This window comes from Podarcis erhardii, assembly GCF_964252035.2.
Source record: "Podarcis erhardii genome assembly, chromosome: 16".
NCBI classification, from domain to species: Eukaryota; Metazoa; Chordata; class Lepidosauria; order Squamata; family Lacertidae; genus Podarcis; species Podarcis erhardii.
This window is the reverse complement of record NC_138514.1, coordinates 17,261,541-17,289,032: the sequence shown is the minus strand read 5'-3', so window position 1 is coordinate 17,289,032 and position 27,492 is coordinate 17,261,541. Positions and strand designations below refer to the sequence as shown.

Sequence of the window (27,492 nt, the reverse complement as noted above, 5' to 3'; positions counted from 1 at the left end):
ACCATGAGAAACAGTGTTCTGTGGTTTTACCTGCAATTCAGATAAACGTCTCCGTCCATGGTGTTTGAAAGTGAGGTCTTAGCTCCATGTGGGATACAGTGTGCACACAAGAGTTAGTGTGTGTGTGTGTGTGTGTGTGTGTTGAACCTCCTCTGCACAAGAGTTACAGTGTGTGTGTGTGTGTGTGTGTGTGTTGAACCTCCTCTGCATAAGTTTTTTCAGGTGACTTCAGCAGAAGGGGTAGCTCCTTGGTCTCCTCTTCGTTTCTTGTGAACTGCTGAACACTTGAGTGTAAAGTCAGTGGGTGAGCCCTTGCATGTGCAGTTCATTGTGTGTGTCAGGATGGACATGGTGTTTTGGATTGCTGCCTTGTTGCTTTCTCCCCCTCATGCAAGGATGCAGTTTTGCAAAGGTTCTCAAGCAACTGTTAAGACGGTAATAGTGGGGTGTTCTGATTCCTCTTTTCCAGCAACAGCTACAAGCATATGTGGCCTGGGTGAATTCACAGCTGAAGAAGAAGCCTGCAGTTAAGCCAGTGCAGGACCTGAGGCATGATCTCCGAGATGGCGTTGTCCTGGCTTCTCTCATTGAGATTGTAGGTCAGTAACATGGTGGGCAGAAGACACTCATTGTAACCATGTCTGGGTTCTTTTCAACTGGACCCTCCTCCATAACTTGAATGAAGCTACTCTAGAGTGATGCACAATGGCTGAAGTGTGCTGTGAAGGAAGACTGTGTTCATGCCTTCTGTCTCCAAAATAAAGTAACATAAAATAATAAATCAATGATAGCACTTCACCAGAAATTTGTCTAATATTGCTCCAGTTTGTCTGCTTGCACTTCCATTGCACTGTCCCTTGAGAGGAGCTCCCCAGTACCTGTTATGCCTGGACTGCTAAGGATAAATCTTTAAACTGCTGGTGGGAATGGCGGAACAAAAGAAGAGGGGTGAATAGGTAGGGCTTCTTTAGTTTCACGTAGGCTCAAGATGTTTGCAACCAGGTCTCTACAATCCCCCATCAGAAGAGAACAGCCTGTGAATCCCAGAAGCAAACGTTCCATACTTCCATATGTGTCCCAATAGATGTCAGAATGCTTTTCATGACTGACAACCTGAGCCAAGAACCGTTTTAGGGAAGTGATGAAAGGGTATTCCTTTACTCTATTATTCTTATTATTTAAAAGCATCAGTGCCTGCATTTAGGAAGAGCCATTCATACTGCTAGGTCTGTAGAAACTTAAATAAAATTTGATCCCTTTTCTTGTCATTTACAAAGCAGAGTAGGAGTTGCATATATTGATGAGACAGAATGGGATTTCATTGGTAGGGGGTGGTACATGGGTCCACACAAAATGGCGCAGCAATGAGCTATATGCATCTGCTTATGGTGGAGTAGAAAAACAGCAGGAATTCTTTTAAAGGCTGCCTTTCTAACCTGCTGTAAAGATTGTTTGGAACTTTTTTGGCTGTTCCAAATCATGGTACAAACAAAGCTTTCAATACAAATCCTTAGTCAGCGTCCAGGCAGCTGAGAGAAGTCAATGATGGAAAGGGAGAGGTTTTGCACAAGTCAGCCACAAAGCAGACTCGCCCCAGTCCCTGCTGGAAATAAGTTTCCCAAACAGCTCTATGGCTTTGATAAAGTTAGGTAAAGCACCAGCCACAAGCAATGGTTGTATACATCAGCAGAAGCATTTTAAGATGTTTTTAGGAGAATAAAGGCAGCATTAGTAGCAAAAGTTTAAGTTTGCTGCCATCCTATTACTTACCCTGACACTCAGTGCGGCTTGCTTCTAAGTAAACATGGGTAGGAGTTACTGATTGATTCCATTTGTATATCACCTTTCTGCCAAGATGGCTTGAAATGTAGTATACTTTTTTAAAAGATGAGAAACGGGGCCCTCAGTCTCAGGATGGCAGGAATTCCCTACCTTGCATTTCTTTTAATCTGCCTCTCATTGGGGTGTTCATGTCTTAAGTAGCCCCTCAGAAGGTAGGGGAAGCTCTTAGGCTGTTGATGGTCCCATCAGCTCCCAGTTCTAGGTCTCTCTTCTACCTCTCTTTGAGTCACACAGGATTGTGTGTTCTAAGCAGTACAGTGGTACCTCTGGTTACAAACTTAATTTGTTCTGGAGGTCCATTCTTAACTTGAAACCATTCTTAACCTGAGGTACCACTTTAGCTAATGGGACCTCCTGCTGCTGCTGCCCCACCAGCGCACAATTTCTGTTCTCATCCTGAGGTAAAGTTCTTAACCTGGGGTACTACTTCTGTGTTAGCAGAGTCTGGAACCCGAAGTGTTTGTAACCCAAGGTACCACTGTACTGGAGTGGAACGAAAATAATATCTTTTTGCCCTTAAGGCCATGTTTGACCAATGCCTTATTCATGGTAGGTATCCTTGCCAAACAATGAGAGTATGTCTAAACTGTGATTTTATTTTTTCACAGGGCTTCCTTGGGTACTAATTTCTTTGCTGAGATACCACTATTTATTTATAAGGGGGAAATAGTAGGGTTTGCCATAACGATTGTTGGGATAATGCCACTCTTTTCAAAGGCCACATGGTGGAGTCTGCCAGCAGGAGGACATGACTGAATCCAGCTGATACAGCAGATAATGAAAGATCCTTCTTTGCCAGCTGCATTTAAGGGCATGAGCTCTGTCTATTTATTCTAGTGTTCCAGTGCCCTAAGAGGATGGTGAAATCACAGCTTGTACTCCCCTCTGCCTCCGAGGAGAAGCAGCTGCTGAGGCTAACAACTATTCCCCTCCACCTGTAACAGCTCCAGTAGGCAGTTACTGTCACACAAGCTCATTCTTCTTGATAATTAGGTTGTGTCTCTTCCACAGCTGGAGAGAAACTGAATGGAGTGCAGGTCAACCCCGCCAGCCCTCAAGAAATGAGGGAGAATGTGGAGAAAGTCTTGCAATTCGTGGCATCCAAAAAGATTCGTATGCACCAGACATCAGCTAAAGGTGAGGGCTCCTTGGTTTGATGTATACAGATCAATGAAATAGCATTGCACGTCAGTAGAAACAAGCATTCACCTTCCTCTTTGCTTTTTGCAAGCCGTGTTTGCCAGCATTTCCATTGCTGAGTACAACAAAACATTCAGTGGAAAAGAAATATAAAAGGCAAAGCCAGATGCTGTTCCGTCTTCCTCTGGCATCGACATGAGTCACAAACATCACATGAATCGGGAGAAATGTTCTCCCAGTCTTGTGAGCTTCAGAGTGCTCTCGTTGGAAATACTGCTTACCTTAAGGCACTGGGTGTGGGTGACAAGGGGCACAGTGGCTTCTGTTGTTTCCAGGAGGAGAAGAGCACAGCCCTGCAGGCTGCAGATGTCAGCTGGGACCCCTCTGTACATATGGGGGGAAACAGTGGACTCTCTGTGACAACAGCAGCATTCCTGAGAAGACGTGAGATGTTACCCAAGAGTTTGTACCAGCTTTTATGTAAGCTGCATCAGGCCTCAGATTTTTATGGCACTCTGGGAAACCATCTGTTTGTTTGTTTTTTCCCAAGATTGGATTTCCTACAATTTTAGGTGGAATCCTGGGAAACAATAAATAGGGTTTTCTTGGTAAAAACTCCTTGTGCTTAACCTAGCTCAGCTACTTTTTCAGGAAATTGGGCGCGCCATCATACTGCAATGAAGACCAGACGATAGCAGGATAGAGGTAGGGCTGGGGCTTGGGATATTTCCGCCCCTGAAATAATATAGAACAAGTTATTCAGCTGCCTGGATAGAAGTGATACCGTTGTATTCTGGCAATTTTGTCATGAGCACAATCACAACCTGGCAGGAACGGGTTTGTGAAGAGTGCTGGCTGCACTTAGGAGGAAGACTGCACAGCTGGAGGTACGGCATCTGAAATGCAGACTGATTTGTTAATATTTAAACCATTCCCAGGAGGTTCACCTGTTAACGTTAATGCTGGTTCTTGAAAAGCAGCAGCTTTGCTAATCCGCACAGACAGTGTCAGTTAGATTTTTTCAGGGATTCTGCAGTTTGTTTCCCTTGGGTTTATCTAAACATTCAATGAACACTTACCCCCAGCCACATTCTTCTAGAGGATTGTAGTGTGTGTGTGTGGATGACGAGAGTTGTTTATAAATCAATAAAACTAAATAAATCCCCAAATGGTGTGAGCACGGGACCTGAAGTTTTCTCACAAGAGTTTCAGTTAGGTGGTGCCTGTGACACTTATATAATAATAATAAATAATAAATTTTTATTTATACCCCACCCTTCCTGGTTCAGAAAACCGGGCTCAGGGCAGCTAACAACAAATTTAAAACACTTAATTGTAGAAGCAGCATAAAAGGCAGTATAAAAACATGCCTTAGCAATGTGCATTTCCCCCGCATTCAGATATCTGTGCTTTAAAAGTACAATGCTTCGTAACTTAGAAAATAATCCTAGATTTGTATGTGGTATGTGGTATGTACTGTTTTCTGAAGACAATAAAGTGTTAATAAGAAAAAAATAAAAAAACCAGTGCAACAAAAGCAAGCCCTAGCTTGAAGGAAGAAATCTAGATTGCCTTCAACAAGTTAGTTGCAACTGCCCATTTCAATACATTGTTTAAAATTTATGTAGGGAAGTGTGATAAATTGTGGGTTAGATTTTGCTGCTTCTTTTTGAGTTAGAAGTAGACTCCCCTCCCCTCCCAGTTTTATATGTGAACAGGGCAGACACCTGCTTAAAATAAAATGTGATAGCTCTGAATGTATAGTTTGGCCTTAATTGGGCTTGCTTACTGGAAAGTGTCCCCATAATTATGATGAGACAGTTTCCCATCTAGCAAACCTGGAAGTGTGCCATGCAGTTAAAGGCCTGATCTGTAGGTGGCAGTAATTGATTTTCTTTTGAGTCACTTATTCAGCTACATTCTCAAAAGTTCTAATGGGTGTAGCTACCAAAAGTGGCGCCTGGGACGTGGGTGGCGCTGTGAGTAAAAGCCTCAGTGCCTAGGACTTGCCGATCGAAAGGTCGGCGGTTCGAATCCCCGCGGCGGGGTGCGCTCCCGTTGCTCGGTCGCAGCGCCTGCCAACCTAGCAGCTCGAAAGCACCCCCGGGTGCAAGTAGATAAATAGGTACCGCTTTATAGCGGGGAGGTAAACGGCGTTTCCGTGTGCTGCGCTGGCTCGCCACACGCAGCTTTGTCACGCTGGCCACATGACCTGGAAGTGTCTTCGGACAGCGCTGGCCCCTGGCCTCTTAAGTGAGATGGGCGCACAACCTTAGAGTCGGACACGACTGGCCCGTATGGGCAGGGGTACCTTTACCTTTTTACCAAAAGTGGCAGCTGCAAGCTGGATTCCCTTAAACCTTCTGTGCTTCAGCTGGGTCTTCCAGACATTATTATGCATTTTTATTAATTCATTATTTTATCAAATTTAAATACCGCCCTTCATCTGAGGTTCATAGGGCAGTTTACAGTATAAAAACACATACTTAGCATAATAATGAAATGAACACCCCACCCCCCCAGTTTAAAAGGCCATAGATTGTTTAATTAGCCAGAGGCCTGGGAGAAGAGGAATGTTTTTGCCTGGCGCCTAATGATATGCAATGAAGGTGTCAGGCAAGCCTTACTGGGGAGGGTATTCCAAAAGTGGGGAGCCATTGCAGAAAAAGCTTGTTCTCATGTTGCTGCACTCTGGGCTACTTGTGTTCAAAACTCCCATTGTTCTAGGTGCATTTTGCAACAGGGAATTAGTTTCTGAGCTCTGGGCGCACTAGTGCGCCTAAGATTTCAGATTAAAACTGCAGAGTGGAAGGAAAGGAGGACCTTTTTCTGCCTCCCCACTTCCAGCTACTCTCTGAAGACTGGAGGAGAGACCCTGTTAAGAATATTAGGGGGGTGGGCAGGGGAAGGACTAGACCATGTGAAAAATGAACATAATGTTTCAGCTGCGGTTCATTCATTGTCAACTTTGTGTTCTTGTTATAAAAAAAGCATGCCTGGACATAATAATAATAATTAATAATAATTTATTATTTATACCTCGCCCATCTGGCTGAGTTTCCCCAGACACTCTGGGCGGCTCCCAATTGAGTGTTAAAAACAATACAGCATTAAATATTTAAAACTTCCCTAAATAATAATAATTCCGGGCACCCACAACCTAGGTTTAAGGTGTCATTTAGCTCCTAGCTTTCACAACTCAATTTCTAAACACTGCACAGAGTCCAGGTCGGTTCATATGGGGAGAGGTGGTCCTTGAGGCATTGCGATATGCCTCCATTCCACATTATTGTCTGCTGCTCTTGGGAGCAAGAAATGCATATCATAACAGCATCAGGGCCCTGTATAAGTTGAACTACACCTGCCAGTGGATAAGGAAGTAAGGCCATAGACTTGAAGACTCATAGTGCAGTCACCTTTCTGAAGCTAAGCAGGTTAGATATGGTTGGAGCCTGGGAATCCCATATACACTGCCTTGATTTTCATGGTGCAAGAAAGTTGGGATATAAATATACTAACATGGTTGCAACAATTGGCCAGACTGAGTCATGCTGGGTTTCAGGCAAATAACCACATTGTTTGGGTTTGGTTGTATTTTATAGACATTGTTGATGGGAACCTGAAATGCATCATGAGGTTAATCCTTGCCTTAGCTGCTCATTTTAAACCTGGCTCAAGTAAACCTGCCAATCAGACTCCATCAAGCATGATGGGAAAGAACTCGGCAGGAACAGGACTGTCATCAGCCAGTCACAGGCCTCAATCAGCTGCTGCTGTTGCCCAGGGTGCAGTGGCTGCCCTGGCAGATGTTCGCCAGGATGTTTTGCGCTTGGGGCGTGATGTTCTCCGGCACAGGCAAAGGTAACTCATTTCACTTGTTCAGTTTCATTTTGATAATGTGAGCTATTTGGAACTCCAACATACACCCTTGGATTAGTTTTGCCCATATTCAAGTTTCTGCCTCTTTGACATATCTAGAATTGATCAAAAAGGGGTTTTCCCTAGAGTGGATTGACTCATCATCTTGTTTTTGTTTGGGTGGGGAAAGTTTTTCTTTTCTTTTTTGCCTTTTTCTGTAGCATGTGACTTGGCTCCCTTTCTTGAGATACCTGGGGGTATATGCTTTGCTGACACCTTTCTGCAATGCAGCTGCCATTTTCTAGTAGCATGCTGGTGTGGATTGTTCAGGTACACTTGTGACGGCAAAATGTTACATCAGGAGCCAATGAAAGGAGCGATTGGAATTGTAGGCTGATGAGAAGAAATTAACAAAAGCTTTAAAGACTTGTATTTCCACAGGCCGGTGGGATTGCAGACCTGGCCCCTTCCATTCACACCATTAACCTATCTACTTCTCCCTTTGGATCCACACTTGCCACTTTGCCATTTTTCTGCAACATTTGTTTAGTTTGCTTTGTCTTGTGTAGCTGATGGTACAACAGTTTTTTTTTTTTTAATTGCACATCTTTAAACCAATTATATGCAAGGAGTGATGATGTGCTTTTTAAAAATCTGGATAAGGAGGCAGTGCCAACCAAATCCTATGAATATGCCTCATTAGCCTAAATTGAAGCCAAGGGGGGGGGTGGTTGTTGTTGTTGTTATTTTACACTGTTTGTCCTTGCTCATGGTGTGGTCTTTAATCTTCAGAGACAGCAGCCTGGATGAAGAGATTGAGCATCCATACTGGAGTGTCCGAGCACTGGTACAGCAGTACGAGGGGCAGCAAAGTGTGCCTTCAGAGTCCCACTCCTCCAGGTACTAAATTTGCTCCTTGAAACTCCTACCTCAATGCTTTTCCAAATCTACTCTTTGTAGAAGCTCGTCCTGTAATGGTTTTTAGAAAACAAGTAAGCCTATTTTCCATGTACATGATGAGCTGCATGGAATCCTTAGTCTGATGCAGAATTTAGCTTCTTTAGAATCTCAAGTTTTGTTTCATCTAGACTTCATGAATATGTATATATTGGAGAGCAGACACTGCTTGTTGAAGGCCCTAAAGCAAAAGCATTCCCAACACAAACTGTTTGAGTAGTTATGTTGTGGTGCTTTCATGCACAGTCTAGCTCTTTGCCTTCTCCCATAGCTTTTAGCCCTGTGCCGCACAGATTCCCCAAGTATATTGCTCCTTGCCCTTTACCTCCTCAGTTTGTGCTAGAAATATTTCTTACTATACAGACACACAGCAGCAGCAGCACACTGTTTAAATTGCACTAACTTTTATACTGTTTCTCTGGATTTAGAATTGAGAGATTCTGTGCTCATGTTCATTAGAATTTAGCAATTCTCCCAGAATTTTAGCATAAGACTACCAAATGCCTTCCCCACCTCCCAAATATGTTCTCTTAATTGCCCCCCCAAATTCCTTCCAAGTGCTTTGTCTGTGATGGCCATTGCTCTTCAGTCACTGTTGATACCCTCACAATTGCACAATCAGAAAGCGAACCTCCTGAATTCAGAGCGTTGTGTGTTAATCAGTTTGCCTGCATCTGCCAATTTGCGTCCTATTTTCTGCTCACTGGGCTTTTTTCTGCTTGCCTCCGGATTTCTATTACATGCATTTTCTCTTTGGGTGCAAAATTTTGCAGGGCACAGTAAAATGTCTGTGTTTACAAGCGGCTTTCTTCTCTCTGTGGGAGACACGAGAAAAGGAAGGAACCTTTGACGGCATGGTGGAGAAAGCCTGATAGCCTGTATCAGGGACCTTTTGTGGGCCAGTTGGGCAGAGTGAAGCTGATTTAAGTCGCGGAGACAGTTGCAAAGAGACAGACAGACAGAGAGACAACAAGATATCTCACTTTCTTTGACTGAAAGGAACTGTGGCTTACAGCTGTTTTTTCTACCATGATGCCTCATCTATTGCTTGGCATCACCCCAGGCTTTTCATTCTCTTGTTTCTCCATCCTCAAACCCCATGGACCCCTCTGGATTTACACATCTGGTGCAGTTCAGCACGTAGTTAGTTTGTGGAAAACCTTCCTCCCACAACTCCCCTGTGGTGGAAAAGTAAGAGCTCTCCACAGTCCACATAGCGGTGCTCTCCCTTGGAACTAAAACTCAGGGCAAAGTACTTGCACCACACTATAAAACGCCCTGCTATCATGGCTGTTGGAGAACCTCACAAGCTAATTGAGGTCTGAGCCTTGGCAGTAGTTGAGACGGAGGCCCCTGAGGAAAGGACCTCGCAGGAAGTGGAGCTTGACTGTAATTATGGCTTATTTTTACTCAGACCCAACCAAGAAGTCTAAAACGAGTGCCATGTGTGCCTCTGCAGCTTAGGCAGCAGAATCCATTCCTTGTTTCTCTGCCAGGCCTATAGGGCTACAGCTGTGAACACAATAATGCAAATCGGGGGGTCATCTGCACATCAGGGCAGCATGATGTGACCCACACAGTGTATTTTGTTGCTTCTGCTGTTACACATAGATGTGATTGCACCTTTGCATTCCTCACCCTAAAAGCAGTATCCTCAAAAGGGTGTCCCATGTCATGGTATTTCTACTACAAAGGTAGAATTTGTATCCAATCTGTTCTTCTTTTGCTGGAGCTTCTATTACAGACAGACTCTGTGTAGACCCCGCACCAGATTAAATAATTAATTGATGAATTATTTAGCATAGTCTTGGAACATTAAAACTGGATACACAAATAAATCATACAGCTAGTTACAGCATTCCAATTGCTAAAAACAGATATGCATTCTTCAGCAAGAAACCAACAAAATTTTCTCCTGATCTGCTTTTTTTTTTTGCAACCCTCTCATTAATATGGGAAGAAACGTGCAAGACAGCTGTGCATCACAGAAACTTATAGGTCATAATGGCCACCGGAGAATAGAAAGCGAAGACATACACTAGCCTCTTAATGATTCCACAGAAAGGTAACAAGCACACTTTTTTTTTTACTACCTAAGGAGCTAGTTCACATGCACACCATACATTTAAAACACATGGCTTCCTCCAAATGATCCTGAGAACTAGCTTACCCCTCGCAGAGCTGCGGTTCTCAGGGTTCTTTGTGGGGGCAGGGAGCCATGTGTTTTAAATGTGTTTCCATGCTGGCCGTGGAGGAGAAGGTGCCCTCTTTTCTACAGCAAGTATCGGAAATGCAGCATCTTACTCTGGTAAGAGGCTTGTAAAAAATAAAAATAAAAATGCCTTCTACCATGCGGGCTGGCAGAGGAGGGATGGAGCTTCCCATTCTCTGCAGCTAGTGAGGAGACCAAGTGGACAGGTGGAAGAGAGGTGGAAAGATCTGTTCCTCCTTCGCCCCTTACTCCCTCTTGCATGGAATTCCTCATTACCTCCTGCAGCTGCCAAGCAAGTTGTTAAATACAAGAGTGAAAGCACATAGTTCTCCTGGGCTTTCTGCCACTCACGTTCTGTTTGGGAAAGGGAGACAAGGGAGATGGGATAACAGGCATTCCTCATTTTTGCATGTCAGTTCATTTACATGCATTCAGATTTAAAACGCCCACTGATTTGGATTGTGGTGGTGTGCTTAAAATAATAATAATAATCCTAGGAGGTGTGCAGTTATGCGCAGTGAAAATAGTATGGATCATTTCAACCCCGTCTCTCTGTACCTCCCATGCATACAGATATTTCAAAAAGTCTGTTGGAGTCAGGGATTCTCAACTTTTGTCAGAACTCTTATCAATTCAAGAAATGCATGACTTGCGTCTCCCCTATTTTAATTTTTTTTTAAAAGGAGCCTATGTTGATTGGTAGACAGAAGTACTTCTTGTGACAATCCCTGAACCCAAGCATATTGGAGGGAAAGAATAAGATGTCTTATAAAGGATGCTCCAAGGCAGCCAACTGTAACTCAGAACAGAGAAGGAGCTAACATAGCACCTAACCAGGCCCACAGGTGTACAGCTGCTCTTCCTATAGAACAGGTCTTTCTGTCCCCCTAACCTAAGGCAGTATCGTTCTACCACCAGCCCATGCACGTCAGCTTGTGAGAAGGTAAGGAATGGAGGCAGAATGCCTCTTGGCCTAGGAAGATATAGGCAGGAAAAACTGCTTGTCTTTCCCTAGCAACTGTGCCAGTCCCTGGGTTTCTGATATATGGGGCAAAGAGAGACAGTGCCACCAAAAATACCCTTTGAAAGAGAAGTAAATGGAATCCCTGGTCATGTGATCTCATTAAAAACTGCATGGCACATTTCACAAGAGTTAGAGTGATTGGCCCACAGAGCCTGGCCCGATTCCAGGGTGGGTAATTACAATTTGCCTCCTGCAGTTCCCTCTGCTGTTCTAATTGGCAACATTTCCCCCCTCTCTTTCCCTGACCGAAAGTCTGCCATAACTCTGGTAATCAGGAGCTGAGGATTCTGGAAGCAAGCAATATGCTGACTCCATTATTTGGGAATGTTACTTGGAATTCCACCCCAGCTCCCCAGCTCTTTTGGCATATAATATGTTCATGCTTCACACAGAATATGGCGGTTTCATGTGGGGCCTGACCCACGGCAGAAATTGTCTCGTCCCTTATATCCTGTTGTATTCTAGAGCATGGGTAGGCAAACTAAGGCCCGGGGACCAGATCCAGCCCAATCACCTTCTCAGTCCGGCCCGCGGACTGTCCAGGAATCAGTGTGTTTTTACATGAGTAGAATGTGCCCTTTTATTTAAAATGCATCTCTGGGTTATTTGTGGGGCATAGGAATTCATTCATCCCCCCCCCCCAATATAGTCCGGCGCCCCACAAGGTCTGAGGGACAGTGGACCGGCCCCTCTGCTGAAAAAGTTTGCTGACCCCTGTTCTAGAGCATCTCCTTTATTGTGTCATCTGTGCATGAGGACAGGAGGAGAGGTGTTACACAAGAACTGTCCTGTTTGTCCTACTAGCGTCCTTTAGCCCTATCTTTTTCAGCCAGCCAGATTCCCCTGGATGGCTCACATGCAAGGCCTGATGCTGATGGCCTTCCCTGCTTGTTAGTTTGTTCCCAGCTTCAGGTATTCAGAGATATACTGTTGCTGTACATCATGTTGTTGGACTTCAGATCCCATCATGCCTGACCATTCACAGTGCTAGTTGAGGTTGATGGGAGTCCAACAACATCAGGAGGACCACAGGTTAGTCACCAACTGCTGTACATGGAGGTTTTGTTTAATAATCATAGTTAATCGTGGCGAGCTAAGCACTGCATTATTGTGGCTGCCCCAGAGTTCAGGAACTTCCTTCCTATTGACTTTCACCAAAGTCCATGTCTGAGTGTTGGTTGGGAGCCTAGTAGTAGTGGTAGTAGTAGTAGTAGATTCACCAGAAGATTCCAGGGCAGGTTACGACAATTTAAATTTCAGTATTAAAAACAATTTTAAAAAATTGCAGTCACATGAATAGGGCAGGTCCTGAAAACACACATCTTGGGTGTCAAAGGCCAGGTAAATAGGGGCACATCGTGGCTGTGGGTGAATAGAAACTGGGTGCTTTTTACCCTGTCCATTTCACACCTTAAATTGGATCTATAGGCAAACTCAGTATGTAACTGGGAACCCAAATTCAGACTGGGTTTTCTGTTGAGACATGGTATTAAAGCTGTGTGAACTTCCCAAAGACTTTTTTTAAGCCTTGTTGACTCCCCCCTGCAGGTGCTGTATCCCCAGCATAGCTGCAAGAGAAAAGAAGACCCCCAAAGATTTGACAGGTTTGATCCAGTGTGCAAATTTCCCAGAGTTCTCCTAATCCTGTAGGGCTGAGAAGCAGGCAGAAGGACAGACAACCTGCTAGGAAATTGATCGGAGATTATGTCAAGCTAGAACTAAAATGCTTTTTAATTAAACCCAGGACTGTGCTGTGATGTGTAATTAGATTTCAATCATAATGTCTTGAGAATGGGGGATATTCTCCATCCGTTAAATGTGGATTTGTGTGCCGGCTTTGTAACTGTGTACAGACAAAGGGCAGAAGCTGCATTGTGAAACTCAGCAGCGGGACCCAAGGGGGAGGTTGAAAAGGAGGGAGATGTTTCAGAGTTGTGTCCATTATTGCAGGGAAGAACAGTAGTTTCTGTGTGCTGTAGGGTTTTGTGGGGGGAGAAGCAGATATGGAAATGCTGTTTATATCCCCACACCAAGGTCCCAGATTGAGACATCAAATCCAGGCTACCCTGCAGAGTGGTTCTCCATCTCTCCCACACCTTGTGTGCATCTCCATCCCAGCAGTGCCAGATACACAACTTGTTCCATGTGAAAGGAGGTGGGCTGTTGAGCCTGTCATGGATAAAGGCATCTGGTGCTGGTTTACCAAATCCAGAGCTGTCACAGACATGGAAAATGCCTGTTTAAACTGCAGCATAACTGCCAAGCTGGTAAGGGGAGATAATGGCTGCAGGCTAGGCACAGCCACTCAGAGGGAGAATTCAAGTTAAGTCAGCATCAAGGCAATTTATGATGCTTCCAAAGATGATGTAGGTGATTGGTGCTGGCTTTAAATCTAGGTCATAGACTCAGTTGCTGCAGATTAGTTACACCTTAACATGCTTCTTTAACCACCCTGTTGTATTCTCTGTGAAGGTGGCAAAAGGGTGGATATTTCTCTCCTGACCTTTCAAATGTGTCTAGGTGAAGTTGGGCTTCTAATCTATGTTAGTGGGTCGTAATTTTTCAGGATTATCATGGGACATAAAGGACACACCGCCCCTGACAGGGGAGGGATCTTTCATAAAGTCCTCAGCATCTCTAGTTAAAACGGAGCTCTGGGTAGCTGATCTGGAAAAAGTTTCTGAAACTTCGAAGAGCTAATAGGACATCAGAAGAGCCCTGCTGGGTTAGAGCAAGGGCCCACCTGGTCCAGCATCCTGGTTCCCATAGTGGCCAATCAGATGCCGCTGGGAAGCCCTCAAACCAGATATAAGAATACCAGCTCTCTTGTTCTCATGAGCCCCAGCAACTAGTATTCAGAAGCATGATACTGTGGGTAGAATTTAGGCATGGTGAATCCTGGTTTATACAATTATAATGAACCATAGCGCATGAGAACATAAGGAGAGCCTGCTGAATCTGGCTAGTTTCCCATTTAGTTCAGTATCCTATGGTCAACCAGATGTCTATGGAAGCCTGCAGACAGGACCTGAGCACAACAGTACTGTGGCTTCCAGCAACTGGTATTCAGAGGCATTCTGCCTTCTGCTGTGGAGGTAGAACATGGCCGTCATGATTAGTAGCCATTGAGAGCCTTATTCTCCATCAGTCCTCTTTTAAAGCCATCCAAGCTGGCAGCCATCACTGCCTCTTCTAGGAGTGAATCTTCCAACATTCAGCTTTCTCAGGATGCCCCCAACTTACAGTATTATGAGGACAGGAGAAAAACTTCTCTCTGCATGCTTTTCCCACACCATGCAGAACTTTATAGATCTCGATCATGTCCCCTCCTTGCCGTTTTTTCTAATCTAAAACCCCCTAAACATTGTGACCCTTCCTCGTAATGGAGTTGTTTTTGCCCCAGGATCATATGGGTTGCATTTCTTCTGAACCCTTTCTGGCTCTGCTGTATGCTTTTCGGGAGTAGTGACCACAGCTGTCCACAGTATTCAGAGTGTGCTTGCGCCATAGATTTGTATAACACTGCTATGATATTTGCAGTTTTATTTCCAGTCCTTTTCCTAATGTTCCTTAGCATTGAATTGCCTTTTTCACAGCTGCCACACACTGGGCCAGCATCTTCTTTGAGCTATCCACTACGACCCCAAGATTTTTTCCTTGTCAGTCACCACTCACCACTGATTCAGGTCCCATTACTTTATATGGAAGTTAGTATTTTTTGTCACTTTACACTGGCTTACATTTGCCATTTAGATGCCCATTTGCTCAATTTAGAGATACATTTTTAGAGCCCCTGGCATTCATTCCCCGCCCCCCTTCAGAACCAGTGTAGGTGGACCAGTGGTCTGACTTGGTGTACAGTTTTTGCCTTGAGTGGGGGGGTAACATTTTCATGAATGCCAAGCAGCTCTCTATGTCTGTTTGGAGAATGGCAAATTCTCCTGCTTTAAAGTTTGCCCTCAGAGTAGAAGAATGTACTCCTTCACCTGTCTTCTTCCTGTGCACCCCTCTGTTGAATTAAATGCAGTCCTTCTGCAAAAATGCACATGTAAAATAATTCATGCATATGCACAAGCACTAGGAGAGGAGTATGAAGGGGTTTTGATGTAACTCCTGCATCTGCTCTGAGGTGTGATCTTGTGCACAGGGCACTGGATTTTTCTCCAGCACCCCTGCTTTGAGGGCTCAGGATGGTTGACAATGTGCTTTTACTGAGGCAGACTTCATTGGGGTCTCTGCATGACCATTATATTGATATGTATATCAATTAGAGCATTGTGGCTGTAACCATCTCTCTACCATCCTCACCAAAAGATTAAATACAAGTGGCTCTTACTATGGTATTTTGGGTGCATAGAGTTACCTTGATGTAGCTGGCCTCTTTTGGATAGAGTATGAAGTGCATTTTCATTGCCATCCTTCTTTTCTGTGAGATCTTTGTATATAGCAATGGTAGCTGTTGCCAATAGTAACTGAGGAACAGAGTGTGACTGCCAGACCCAAGTTGTTTTCTTTCTCCCTGGCTCTGTGTTTTGCTTTTCCCAGCTGTGGAACATGAACAGGGCATCTTGGTTTCGTCACTGGCCCCTCTGATGGTTGTGAAATACTTAGTGGTAACTCCGTGGCAGGGTGTGGGTGTCTGTCTACAATTCCATTGCTGTTTTGATCCCAAATATCACCCTGCTGTACTTATACTTGGTGCATGTTGCAGTTTTTAATAAAAAGAGAGGCTCAACAATAGAGCTGCCTTGTGCATCCTGGTTGCCAAATGGATATTTCAAGGCTCTTTCCCCACCCCCAAAGAAATAGATCAACATCAGGGAGGCAGTTTGTCAAATCTGCCCGGAACAGACATGCCACCATTTTATTAGTGTCTGAAATCTATTGGTTAAAAAAAAATAATGTATAGATGGGCAATCTATGCTTCCTATGCCCATCCTCCTGACTGTGACATAGCCAGAGATAATTTCCTTTGGATCCTCATCAACACACAGACACACACTTAGTGCCACAGTTTCTGGGAGGGAAAGCAGAGTACTGTTATGGAAAGGCAGCAGACATGCTTCAGACAGGAATTGCCCAAATCATGCTGTTTTTTTCTCAGGCCATGAAGCACGTCTTCCTTCCCTCCCTCTTCCACTCCCAGCCCCTCCCCTCCCCTCGACCATCCCTCTTCTCCACCCTGTGCTTAGACATCTTAGAGAATAGGTTTCTGCCTCGCACAGCCCTGGTGACAGCAGGAGAGAGACGGAGCTGCAGAGAGCGAAGGAAGAAGCAACGCACTCATAGACACTCGCCTGCGCACACAGACATAACAGGCACAGAGGACTGGGGGACAGATACCTACTGTGCTACAGAGATAGGATCCGAGGCTGGAGAAGTGGTTTCTGTGGCTTGGCTTGGGGTCTCTCTGGCGGCTGTTGGAGAGCTGGACTGATTAGAATGGGATGAAAAGCAGGACTTGCCATTCAGACCGAGATCCTTGCTGTTGAAAAGATTTTGGGCATACGTCAGACCAAAATGCAACAGTGCAAAACAAACAACAACCCAACAGGCGACCGAGCCAAGCCGAAAACCGCGGCTGCCGAGCGTCCAGCTTCCTCCTCCCTGAGCCATGCTCGTAGGCTGCAGATTTATCACCGACCTGTTCCTGCCAAAGAACCGGAGCTGCTCTTTTAATTTCCCCCCTTCTTCCTGCTGTGAATTTCTTGGCTCGTGTGAGGGAGTCCGCCTGGCAAACATTTCTCTGCTAGTTTGACAGGAGCCGACATCCTTGGCGCAGAAATTCTGAGCACGTGAAGGAACGAGGCATGCCCGTGGCTGGGACTTGTGGAAGATCCAGGCTCCCTAGGAGATTGGCTCTGTGAGGCCAGAGGTCAAGGGGGGATCATGGGAGGGAAGCAGGTCAAATGGTGAGCCAGTGGCAGTGGCTGTTGTCATTTAAAAGAGGGGGGCAGGTTGGTTGTGGAAACGGTCAGGGGATGTGGGCTTGGTTGCTAAGACTGTTCAGTGGTCCCTTGTTAGACGCTTATGTGGGCAACCTTTTTTTAGGTAAGGGACCAGGCAGTCCTGGAAGGAATGATGCATATAAATAATTTTCCTGCACCATAAATCCTGCAGAAATAGATTCAATTCCCCAGACCTAATTTCTGTGTGTTGCTAATGTTGAATGTTGAATTGGAATTTTTAAAAAATCTGAAAACTGACAGCTTAAAATGCACAATTCTCCTGGGAATTGATAGCAAGACTCTGAGTTTCCTTAACCCTCACCCCACCCCAACACTTAACTAGTAGGATGCATGATGGAGATGACCTGTGACTCGTGTTTTGGGTTTCAGGTGCACTCTTTGACTTGGTAACTTTATTTATTTTGGAGGTAGCCTGATGGCAGTCCCTGGTAAATCATGGGCCAAAGAACTGTAAAACAGAGCTGTTATCTTGCATGTGAAACTGCCATTAAACTGAGCTACATCTGTAAGGTGTTTATTAAAATCCTTCTGTAGTTGCATTTTAAAGCATGGTTGAGCATTTTCTTGTGCATGCTTCCCCAAAAGGTGCTTTAGGGGAGGGTGTAATGTTTGATACCCTTCTGAACGGACTGGGCATTTCTGTGGATGCCCAGCTGCCCTCATCCCAGTGAGCAATATCTGCTTAGTACCACCATCTCCCATATGCATTTTTGCTTCATCTTGCTTTGCCTACACTGGGCTGTCCTGCTGGGTTGCAACCTTCTTAACTGGCCCTGCTTCCATGCCTTTGTGTTATACAGACATTTAACTGGTGAAGCTAATACAGTACTGGCATGGTGATAAAGTGATGAGGAAAATGGCTTCATTTCTGCAGGTCTTAACGAAGGCAAAATAGCGATGTCTGCAAAAAGAAGAGGAGAAGTTGGCAGTCCTACTGCCTGTGTGACTTCTGTCACTAGAGTGTCATTGCCATGTTGATCCCACAGAATGAGAGCTATAGAGAACTTTCAGATATCTTAAAGAATCGGACAACAGTCCATCTCCCTCCAGCATTCTGTTTCCAACAGTAGTCCTCAAATGCTGAGGGTCCCTGTCTAGTTTCTTTTTTTCTGTGGTATACTGCTCCTATGCATGGAGGTCCCTAAAGGTGCTTCCATGGTCAGGGAGAATCCATGCGTGTGTCAGTTGTGCTCTTCCAGCTGATCCCTAAGGACTGGATTGACAGCTGTGCTGAGTGAAGCCCCTTAGCCCGCATTGGTACAGTGTAGCCCAAGTCACTGATTCCTTGGGGGTTGATATACAAAACACACAACTTTTACGTTTTGTGTTCCTGCCTGCCTGCAGCTCTGGGGTTGGGTTAGTAGTATGGCAACCTGTGTCTTAAGATCTTGAATGCAGCCAAGCTGCAGTAGATTTAGTGGAGGGACTTTGATTTTTGAACTACATTACTCAGGAGCTTGGATAAGCCTTGCTCTTGCCCCGTGAGTTAAAAACGAACATGCTAAGAACATGTGAGGGTTTATAAGATGCTTTGATATTATTACTCTGCTGTGTGTGCCTCCTAGGTGTGCCTTTCTAGGTGTGGGATCCAACTCAAAAGTACTGAGAAGATCTGGAAAACAGGCTGGGTGGGGAGGCGTCATCTATTTTTGTTTTTAATCCATTCTGTTTTCTTCACTCTTTCCCCCACTTTTTCTTTTGTATGCTCTACCTTTTGTTTCCTGTCTCTGGGAAAATGATACATTAACTCTGGCTCACACTTGCAAGGAGAAATTCTTTAGGGACATGTTAAATGGGTCAGTGGGTTTCAGATGCCTTTCTCTGTTGTCTGGGCGATGGATGTGAGAAGAATTTGGGGTGGGGGCACAGGGAAGAAAGTTTGAGTGGTTGGAGCAGAATAAGCAGCTGGGAGGACTGGGGTTAAAAAAAAGAAGAAAAAAGCTGAGTTCAGGCATTTAAAGCCAGATCATAAGGTGGTATCTTTATCCTCATGGGAGTTCACAATTTGCTAAAAATAATCTATTTGACTTTAGGCTTTAGTTGCACAAGGCCCTTAGAAGCAAGGACCAAATGAGAGACTGGATCCTGTGGGTAGCCTTTGTTTGCAGCTTCCAACTCCTAAGGCCAGAAGTTGCCCCACAGAATTCCCGATGTGTATGTGTAGAATAAACTCCTTGACTTCTGGGGGTATGTGGTAGCCCTTCTGAACTCTTCTTGTGTATGCTGGAAAAAGGAATTCTCCCAGTATCACTTTGTTCAGCTGTCAGCATCCAGATCAGGGCGAGGAATGGGCTTGGCAGCAGAAGTGTGGTCTCCTAATCAGGCAAGAGTGAGATAACAATATCAGATAGCATATTTGGGTGCCATTTAGGGGGGCAAAATGGGAGAGAGCTAGAGATCGGACTCATGGAGTGCATTCCCTTGGGGAGTTCTTCTGTACTCTTGCACACATCCAGTTCATTTCCGTGGGGCTTGCACAGGATAACTTACCGATGGATTATGCCCCATTTTTAATTACTGAAAGTCTGTCCAATGAGTTGTTTTTTACCAGCCCCAGTTCACAGGTACAATGTCCCCCTCTTGTCAACCAAGGGTGGCTTGTGAGGTGGGTGGAGGCAGTGACATCCTCCCGGCACTTAGTAGGACATGGATGGGGTGGGGCAAGGAATACATGGGTGGGGTAGGTCTGCTTCTTCTTCAGAGCTCTATCAACCTTACCTTCTCGCCCTATTCCTGTCTTGATGTATTTGTTGTAATCCAATCCCTCTCTTACACTCCATCGCTGCTCTCAACATGTGGGCAGTATTTGCTGTAATCAAACTTTGCATGCTAACTTTATTTCACATAGAAAGTCAATGGAATGATAAAGAGTTTGAAATGAAAATAATGCTTGCCTTCCTCTCCCCTTATAGCCTCGCATCGCCCAGCCCTGTGAACAGTGCAAGGAGCGAGTCCAGTATAACACACTCAGAGGAGAAGGCTGGATTTGACACTGTTCGTGAAGAGGAAGCAGATACCAGAACAGGTAGGGGAACAAACAACTGACCAGGTAAATTGAGAGGTACATGTCCACTACTTGGGCTGCCACAGCCTTCCTCTGAGATTTTACTCTGGTTCTGCATCATGGTTAGGGCTGCAGTGGTTAATTTATAATTTGGCTAGATTAAGCGATTTTAACACTTTTAATGTACTGGGAAGGTAACTCTGATTAATTAAAACTGCAGATAGCAAGCACAATAGGGGCAAAAGGAAAGCTCACTGTCTCAGGCCAAGGACTTGTCTAGTCCAGCACTCTGTTCTCACAGTGGCCAACATAACATAATGTCTGTTATGCGGAGCCCACAAGCAGAACCTAAGTGCAATAGCACTCTCCCAACCTGTGGATCCCAGCTATTGCTATTCAGAGGCATACTGCCTCCGAGACAGACACACTTAGAGGTAAACTGGCCTTAGCCAGGTGAGCCACTGGTTCTTATACAGCAGTCCAGCATTTCTGAGGGCAGCTTTCCACATGGCGTTTTGTTAAGTGTAAACCCGGGATGTTTTAAAGCCAGGGGCCCATGACTCAATGTGGAACACCCTGGGGTTTGCCTCTGAAATATGAAGATGGCCCTTGCTCTTTTTCAGCGAAAATTGGTTTGGGCTGTTTCCACACCCTCATGGTCTCTCATGCTGGTTTTAATCAGTTGGCTGATTTTTAACCTGCTCTTCCTCCAATGAGCTAAGGGCAGCACAAAAGATTCTGTTCTCCTTTCTCTGTCTGCACAACGACCCTGCGAAGGAGGTCTAGGCTGAGAGAGACTGACTAGCACACATTCATTTGGTGAAATTCACAGCCAAGTGGGGCTAGGTCTTCCTGGTTCTAGTTGGTCACTCTAACCACCACACGATAACGGCAGTTTGTAATTAGGTTTGTAATCTGAATGATCCATATTGTTTAGATCATGCATTTTGATTTCTAAAATGTATGTCACCTGCTTTCTGTACAAAAACAACATTCCAAAGGAATGCATTCCGGGTTTCAAAGCATCCTTGACATCCCCTTAGAAACAGCCTAAGTCTCAGCTGGCACAGATAAAAACAGTGCAGTTTCCCTCCCTGATTATAGGATCCCCAGAACAAGGATGAGAATGAAAAACTGCAGCAAGGGCTCCATAGTCCATGCAGAAGATAGGATTTGAGGCAAAGTCCTGTTTGAGCTTAATTTTCAAACCTATGATGTGACTGGGACACATTTGTAGTGGTCTTGGGGGGACTCGCTTAAAGCTATGAAAGTATGTGGAGGGGGTGAGTCCCAGAGAAGTCCTTTTTATCATTCACAGTACAGGGAAGGATGCTTTGTCCTTAACTCAAGGAAAGCAGTGGGTGGGTGGGATCCTCAAAACAAAAGCCTGAAATCCCCCATCTGACTAAGTCTGAATTCATAATCGCAGAAGCTGGAACAGAGCCTGGGAAAATGGGGGTTGGTACTTCCCCTCAGTCATTTGGAGTGACTCTTTAAAAAGTATTGGGTAGTACTTGCTTTTTAAATAATAATAACAACAAATACAACATGTAGCATTTTTATAATGTTTTTGTGAGTGTTCAAAGCATTTCACAACTTTATCTCTGCCACCTTTTACAATAGCTCTGTAAGTGAGCATTTTTCAGTTGGGGGTGGATGGGTTGAGGCTAAGAAATAGTATTTTGCCAGAGACCCATCTAAGGAGTTCATATCTGTATTAAGATTTGAACCAGGCAACTTCTGAGATGCAGTCCTGTGCATGCTCATTTGGAAGTAAAGTTACCTGAGTTCAGTAGCCCTAATTTCCAAGTCACTATGCATAGGATCCTAGCAGGGCAAAGCAATAGAAAAATCCACTGTGCTGAAGGAAGGTTGGATAAAACTAAGGTGTCTCTCTTTTTTTTTTTTTTTTTTTTTTTTTAAATAATTTTTATTGGGTTTTTACATTTTATAACAACAGACACACACACAAAGACAAAGACAAACAAACACACAAATACAATTACATACCCTAATTTTCTTTACCCACTTTCATTGACTTCCCCCCACCCCCTCCTCTTACATCCCAATTCCAAAATTAATTCAGCAAGTTCTTACCTAACCTCTTAAAGATATTCACATTGCTTTTAAAAATTAAATTCTTTTGTTTATCTATATTCAACTATCCAATTCTCTTATAATCATTAATTTCTTTTTTTTTAAGGTCGATCTAACTTCCCCTTCACAAATTTTCCCTTTATTATATTAATTATAGGTCACATTGACCAAGTAAAACAAAACATAACATTTTATAATTCTATTCTCTCCCCCCCCCTGCCCCGGTTTCTGTCCCTTCCTAGACAAATGTCCAGAAAACAAACAAAAAATATTTCTAGCCCGGATTCCTCACGTCCGAGGCGTCTGATTCTCTGTCAGTCCCTCTCTGCCAGCTATATTGGTAGTCCTCTTTGATGGTCCTAAGACCCCGAAGGAGTTCAGTCAGAGTCAGATCATATTTTCTTTCATTCAGAATGTTGAAGAGTGTTTGCTGCGAAAGGCCATCTAGTTTTCCATACTCAAGAGAAAAGTCCCAATCATATTGCTTTGTTCTTTCTAGTTTTAATATTCCAAGTACTCCAGGGGCTTCTCTCTTCTTCTTTCTCATCTTTCGCAGGTCTGTAATCCAAAGGTCTTCTTGCTCATACTCTAACGCTGCAGATTCCTGGTTGATATTTTCCACTTGTAGTGTCTGAACTCCTTCTTTTTTCTCTGTCAATTCCAAAGGCATCTCTTCCTGCTCAGCTGCAGAATTTTTATCATACATCTCCTTTGTGCATTCAGCAGAGTTGTTTGTTTCAGGATTCAAGGTCATAAAAACTTTACTCAGAGCCATACTCTGCTCCTGCAGGATTCCCACGAGAAAGAACATTTTTTCTATCTCCGCCAGTAATTTTCCCTCTGCAGCCATTGTAATGTCACTAATTCCCCCTAGGGGGCTTTCAGTTATTTAGTAGTCCTTTTCCAATAATCTGTTACTTTGTTATTATCAATACTTTGTTTCCAATCGCCTCAGTCCAAATGTATCAGCTTTAATTCCAAGAGTTATTAAATAGCAAAATTCTTTACTTTGTCCGCCCGTTTGACAGCTTCTTTGACAGCTGTCAAACTCCTTTCACTTCTTCCTCCGGGACCCAAATAGGACACTCCCGGGTTTTTTGGGGGGGATACACACAAAGTTCCAAATTCCCTTTCTCTCCAGCACAAAAATCTTGTTCTATCAAATTTGTGAGAAACTTTTAAATCTTCAAAACAGTATTCATTCCGCCTTAATTCTCCGTTCCTTGCTTTGAAACGTCTATAAGTAGAGGGGGTGCGGACTTCCCTTTAACACATCCCCCGATCGTGCCGAATTCACAGGATAAAATTTTTAAAGTCCAAATTCCACTACTCACGGGTCCTTTGTTATCCAGTCCAAATTTTGGGAAGAAAGTCAGCGCTCTCCGGCCATGGCTTGCGGCTTCGCTCTACTGAGGTAGCGGTCTACTCTCAGCACCACGCCACTCTCCGTACCCTCTCCGCAGCCTTTAAAAAGGCTCTTCGTGGGTCGGGGAGGGCGCTTAAGGTGCCCACCGAGTCACCAAGTCCGCAGGCTTCCGCGCCTGCGGTTTCTGAGGGTCCCCGTGTCGCCGGCACGGCAAGACCCGTCCTCAGCAGAGCCGATTCCCTCCGGAGCTCGGAGGGAATCCGCCATTAGCCGTTCGCGCTAACCCGGAAGTCCAAAAAAACTAAGGTGTCTCTCTCTGCCCAACCCTGTCCAGATCTGTCAGCCTCTGCTTGTGGGGGAGCTGCCTATCTCTAAATAATGTGGAAGGAAGGGATTAGGTCCTTGCCCAGGGTGTTTATAGTCTGCATTAGATGGGCAGAGAGAATGGGGAAAAGATGGCAGGTAGGATGCTGTACAAACGTGGGAACCAGCATGGCATTACAGATTTTGAGACAGGAGTGACTTGAAAGCTGTCCTCCTGAAAAACAGTAGCATTGCTGTTGGGCCTTGTGCAAATTGGCGCACTGCCTGGCAGTGGGGGCAGAGAGACTGTTAGTGTGAACGTGGCCTGTGTGCCTGCCTTACAGTTTCCCAAATGCAGCAACTAGAGCAAGACATTAGTTCAGATTAGCACAGTGTGTCCTCTTGCGAGGATTCTGCCAAGATGAATTTTCACCTAAGGACATAGCATCCTGTTGTTAATGGCAGGAAGTCGTGGAAGTGTACAAATTACCCGTAGGCATGTGCTATACTGTTGTCCCCCTTCTGAAGTGCAGAGGAAATTAGTTTTGGCCACCCAGAGTTGTTCAACCAGCACATTGTTTTGCTTGCAGAAGAGACGTGCTCTCCTTTTCCCGTAGAGCTGCAGCAGGCCAGGTGTCCTGCGACAAGCTTGGAGACTGCATGGGAGGAGCAGCTCCTGGAGCAGCAAGATCACTTGGAAAAGGAGATGGAAGAAGCAAAGAAGATGATTTCAGGACTGCAGGTATCTGCTCGGCTTCCTCTGTCTGCATTTAGCCCATTTGCTTCTAGCGGTCACTTGTAAGTTGATGTTGTATGTAATTTGAGGCACGGCTGTGGGAGTCAGAGGCTGTTGGTTCAGCTCCTTGCCCCATATTTGCCCACTCAACCACTTGGATCTGCGGAAGTGGCACTGTTACATGTGCCGTGTAATACTTGTCCCCTCCTCTTGTAATAAAGCAATGGTGTAGTACCCACACTTTGGAACTCCCGGCCTATTGACACAAGGCAGACACTTTTCTGGCAACTGCTTAAAACATTTTTGTTTAGGTAATCCTATCCTGACATATAGAAACCGAGATGTTTTTAGTTTTCAGATGAGTTAAATTGTTCTTTAAATATTTGCTTTTAACTGGTTTTTTTTTTTTTTTTTTTTTTTTTGCTGATAATTTTAATGTCTTGTTTCTTTTGTAAACCGCTTTGAGGTTTTCTTACAATCAAGTGGTATACAAATGTTGTTAAATAAATAGTTTCCAAAAAGGGACCTGCAGCCATTCCTGAGGTTGGTAGTTCTAGAAATTCTGAGAAAGCCCAGGGAAGACAAGAGAGACATGCTGCTCTTTAAACTTTCAATACTAACTAATGAAATGTGTTGAACGAATGCTTCAGTGCTGAGGAAGCGCACTCAGGAAGCACATCATCACCAAGGGCATGGCAAAGTAAAAAATTCACAAAGTGGCACTGGCATAGGGCTGGGGAGGGATTTATGTCATTCTCTGCACCACTTGATGACCATAATAGTAGCACAACTACATTCTGCACAGCAATAGCGAATCATGATTGGATGTGTTATCTGGGGGACAAACTGTGTTCTACCAGATGCAAGGTGCTGGGAAAATACATCCCCACACCAGAAGTGTGGTCTGAGATGAACAGGTCTGGGCTATGTGTAACAAATGCATACCAAGTACGCTATTCTGCTTTTTTTTCTTTTTAAAAAAGGGAAGAATACACAGTAAAAACCATAGAGAAAGGGGGACAATACCTTCATCAGATCAACAGTTGATAAAAAGCTAGAATACAGGTTTCCATCTAAGGCTTCTAAAGGACTGAGTTTATTTGCCTTGTGAGAAGCCTTTCTTCAATGATGAGAGATAGTGTTTCTTCCTGACCGGTTTGTTCCTCCACCTCTGACCCCTCCCTGGTTACGTGACCCACCCTCCTCCTCCTCCTCGCTGGTCTGCTTGGAGGTCAAGTGCTCTGTTCCTTCTGCTAAAGACTCTGTACTTTCTCAAGCACCAGCATTTTCTGCTCTGGGAACTGTGCTGGTTTTGAATTGTAAATGTTTATGTATGAGTGCACAAAGGCTACATTGTGTTGGCAGCATCAAACAGGGCAGGCAGGAGGGTGCATTTGCAGCCGGCAGTGAACGGGAGACACAAAAGGCTCAAAAAGCAAGCAGGGCTGCTTGGTGCCCTGCTGAAAATCGATTGCCCACTGTACCCTCTGAGATCACGCACTCCCTGCTCTGGTTTTTCATGCTCCGGGAGCCAACGGGAGGCAGCTGGTACTCGGGGCGGCAGCTGCCTGGCATCGTGTCTCCCAGGAGAAGTGAGGAGGCAGCTGATCCCACTGTCCAGGAAATTGGATCTGAATAGTCAATTTTCCCCTTTAAAGCCTCTAGTTCACGAGGGTTTGATTGAAGGCCCAGGGCTTAGCATGTTTCTTTGGGAAGCAGGACAGTAGCAGCTCCCTGGTTGGTCCCGACTGAATATCTTGCTGGGCAAACTTTGGGAGCTCTTGGCATAGGGAATGCAAATGTGTATGAGGGTGGCATTCTGCCAGGGTTGCCTCTCCCTTGGTTATCTATCACACACATTCTGCCAACTTCAGAGTTTAGCCTTGCTGAATCTCAGTTGGACTGTCCCTGCCTTTGGACACCAGTGTTGCTTTACAGTGCTCTCTCTGGGATCTAAGTAAAACAAAAGTTCAGCCTGCAAAGTAAAGACTGCTTGCCTTGCATCTTCCATATCTTAACTCCTGTCAGCTTCTGTCTCCTATAGTTATTTTCATGTTCAGGTCTGCAGAATGAGAATAATTACAGTCTTAATTCACAGGGCTAGAATTGCGTCTCTCTTTCTCCCTCCGTCTATTTCCAAGGTTCAGAGATGAGTGTCGATCCTTAGGTAGCCAAAACAGCACTTATCCATACTCAAGTTCAAGTTAAAATAGATATCTCTTGGGAAACTAAGCTTGCTGTTTATACTGTTACGACTTTGAAGACTTGACTCCAAAAGGGCCTTAGCGGTCTGCCAAAAGCAGCATTCTTATTTCTTTCCCTTGTGTCCAAATACCGCTTTTAATGTCATCTGAGGACAGAATCCAGTTTTTGTGCTGTTGGGCACCAGTTGCTGAAACAGACAAGGTTGCACATCCCAGACAGGGCATTTCCAGACGAGATTGAATTTCTCTCTGGCGCGTTTCCACGGAGGTCTCTGATTGGGCCTTTGCCTTTGTTGCTTTGCCAGGCCTTGCTGCTCAATGGGTCGTTACCTGAGGATGAGCAAGAAAGACTGTTTGTCCTTTGCGAACAAGATGCCTGCCCTGAAGAGCAGCTGGTGAGTCGGAAAGGCTTTTTCTCCGGAGACTCTTCTTTGTGTGTAGTATCTCTGTGCAGGCACTGGTAAATAACTGCAATACTTTGCCTTCAGATCATAGTCCGAAGCCGTCTCGATCAGAGCATGGAGGAGAATCAAGAGCTGAAGGTAAGAAGAGGCAGACAGGATGCAAGGGAGAGGTTCCTGGGGCAGCAGCTACTGAGTCTTGTAGCTAAAGCCCTAAACAATTTGACACCAGGTTGCCTGACAGACCGCCTGCTCCTCTATAAACCTGTAAGATTACTTAGATGGTTTGGGGAATTTTTACTTGTAGTAACAGACCCAACAGAACATCACAGGGTGGTGGAAACGGGCATTTGGCTCTAGTTCTCCTGGCCTTTGGAGT

The 27,492-nt window shown here is 44.8% G+C and overlaps 1 protein-coding gene across 8 annotated transcripts in view; it reads left to right on the top strand.

Annotated features, from left to right (window-relative positions):
- DIXDC1 (DIX domain containing 1) overlaps positions 1-27,492 on the top strand; it is a 77,855-nt gene that overhangs the window by 34,236 nt on the left and 16,127 nt on the right. For 5 of the 8 annotated variants that reach the window (XR_014151726.1, XM_081843096.1, XM_081843097.1 and 2 more), the window contains 8 exons: positions 470-599; positions 2,854-2,979; positions 6,585-6,843; positions 7,633-7,740; positions 19,915-20,027; positions 24,363-24,514; positions 27,018-27,107; positions 27,201-27,254. Coding sequence is in view for 7 of the 8 variants with exons in the window: in XM_081843096.1 (XP_081699222.1) it covers positions 470-599; positions 2,854-2,979; positions 6,585-6,843; positions 7,633-7,740; positions 19,915-20,027; positions 24,363-24,514; positions 27,018-27,107; positions 27,201-27,254 (1,032 nt within the window). In the remaining variant the exon portion in view is untranslated. Of the gene's footprint in view, positions 1-469; positions 600-2,853; positions 2,980-6,584; positions 6,844-7,632; positions 7,741-16,252; positions 16,946-19,914; positions 20,028-24,362; positions 24,515-27,017; positions 27,108-27,200; positions 27,255-27,492 lie in introns of those variants that run through there. The other 3 variants (XM_081843099.1, XM_081843101.1, XM_081843100.1) reach the window with 3 other exon arrangements.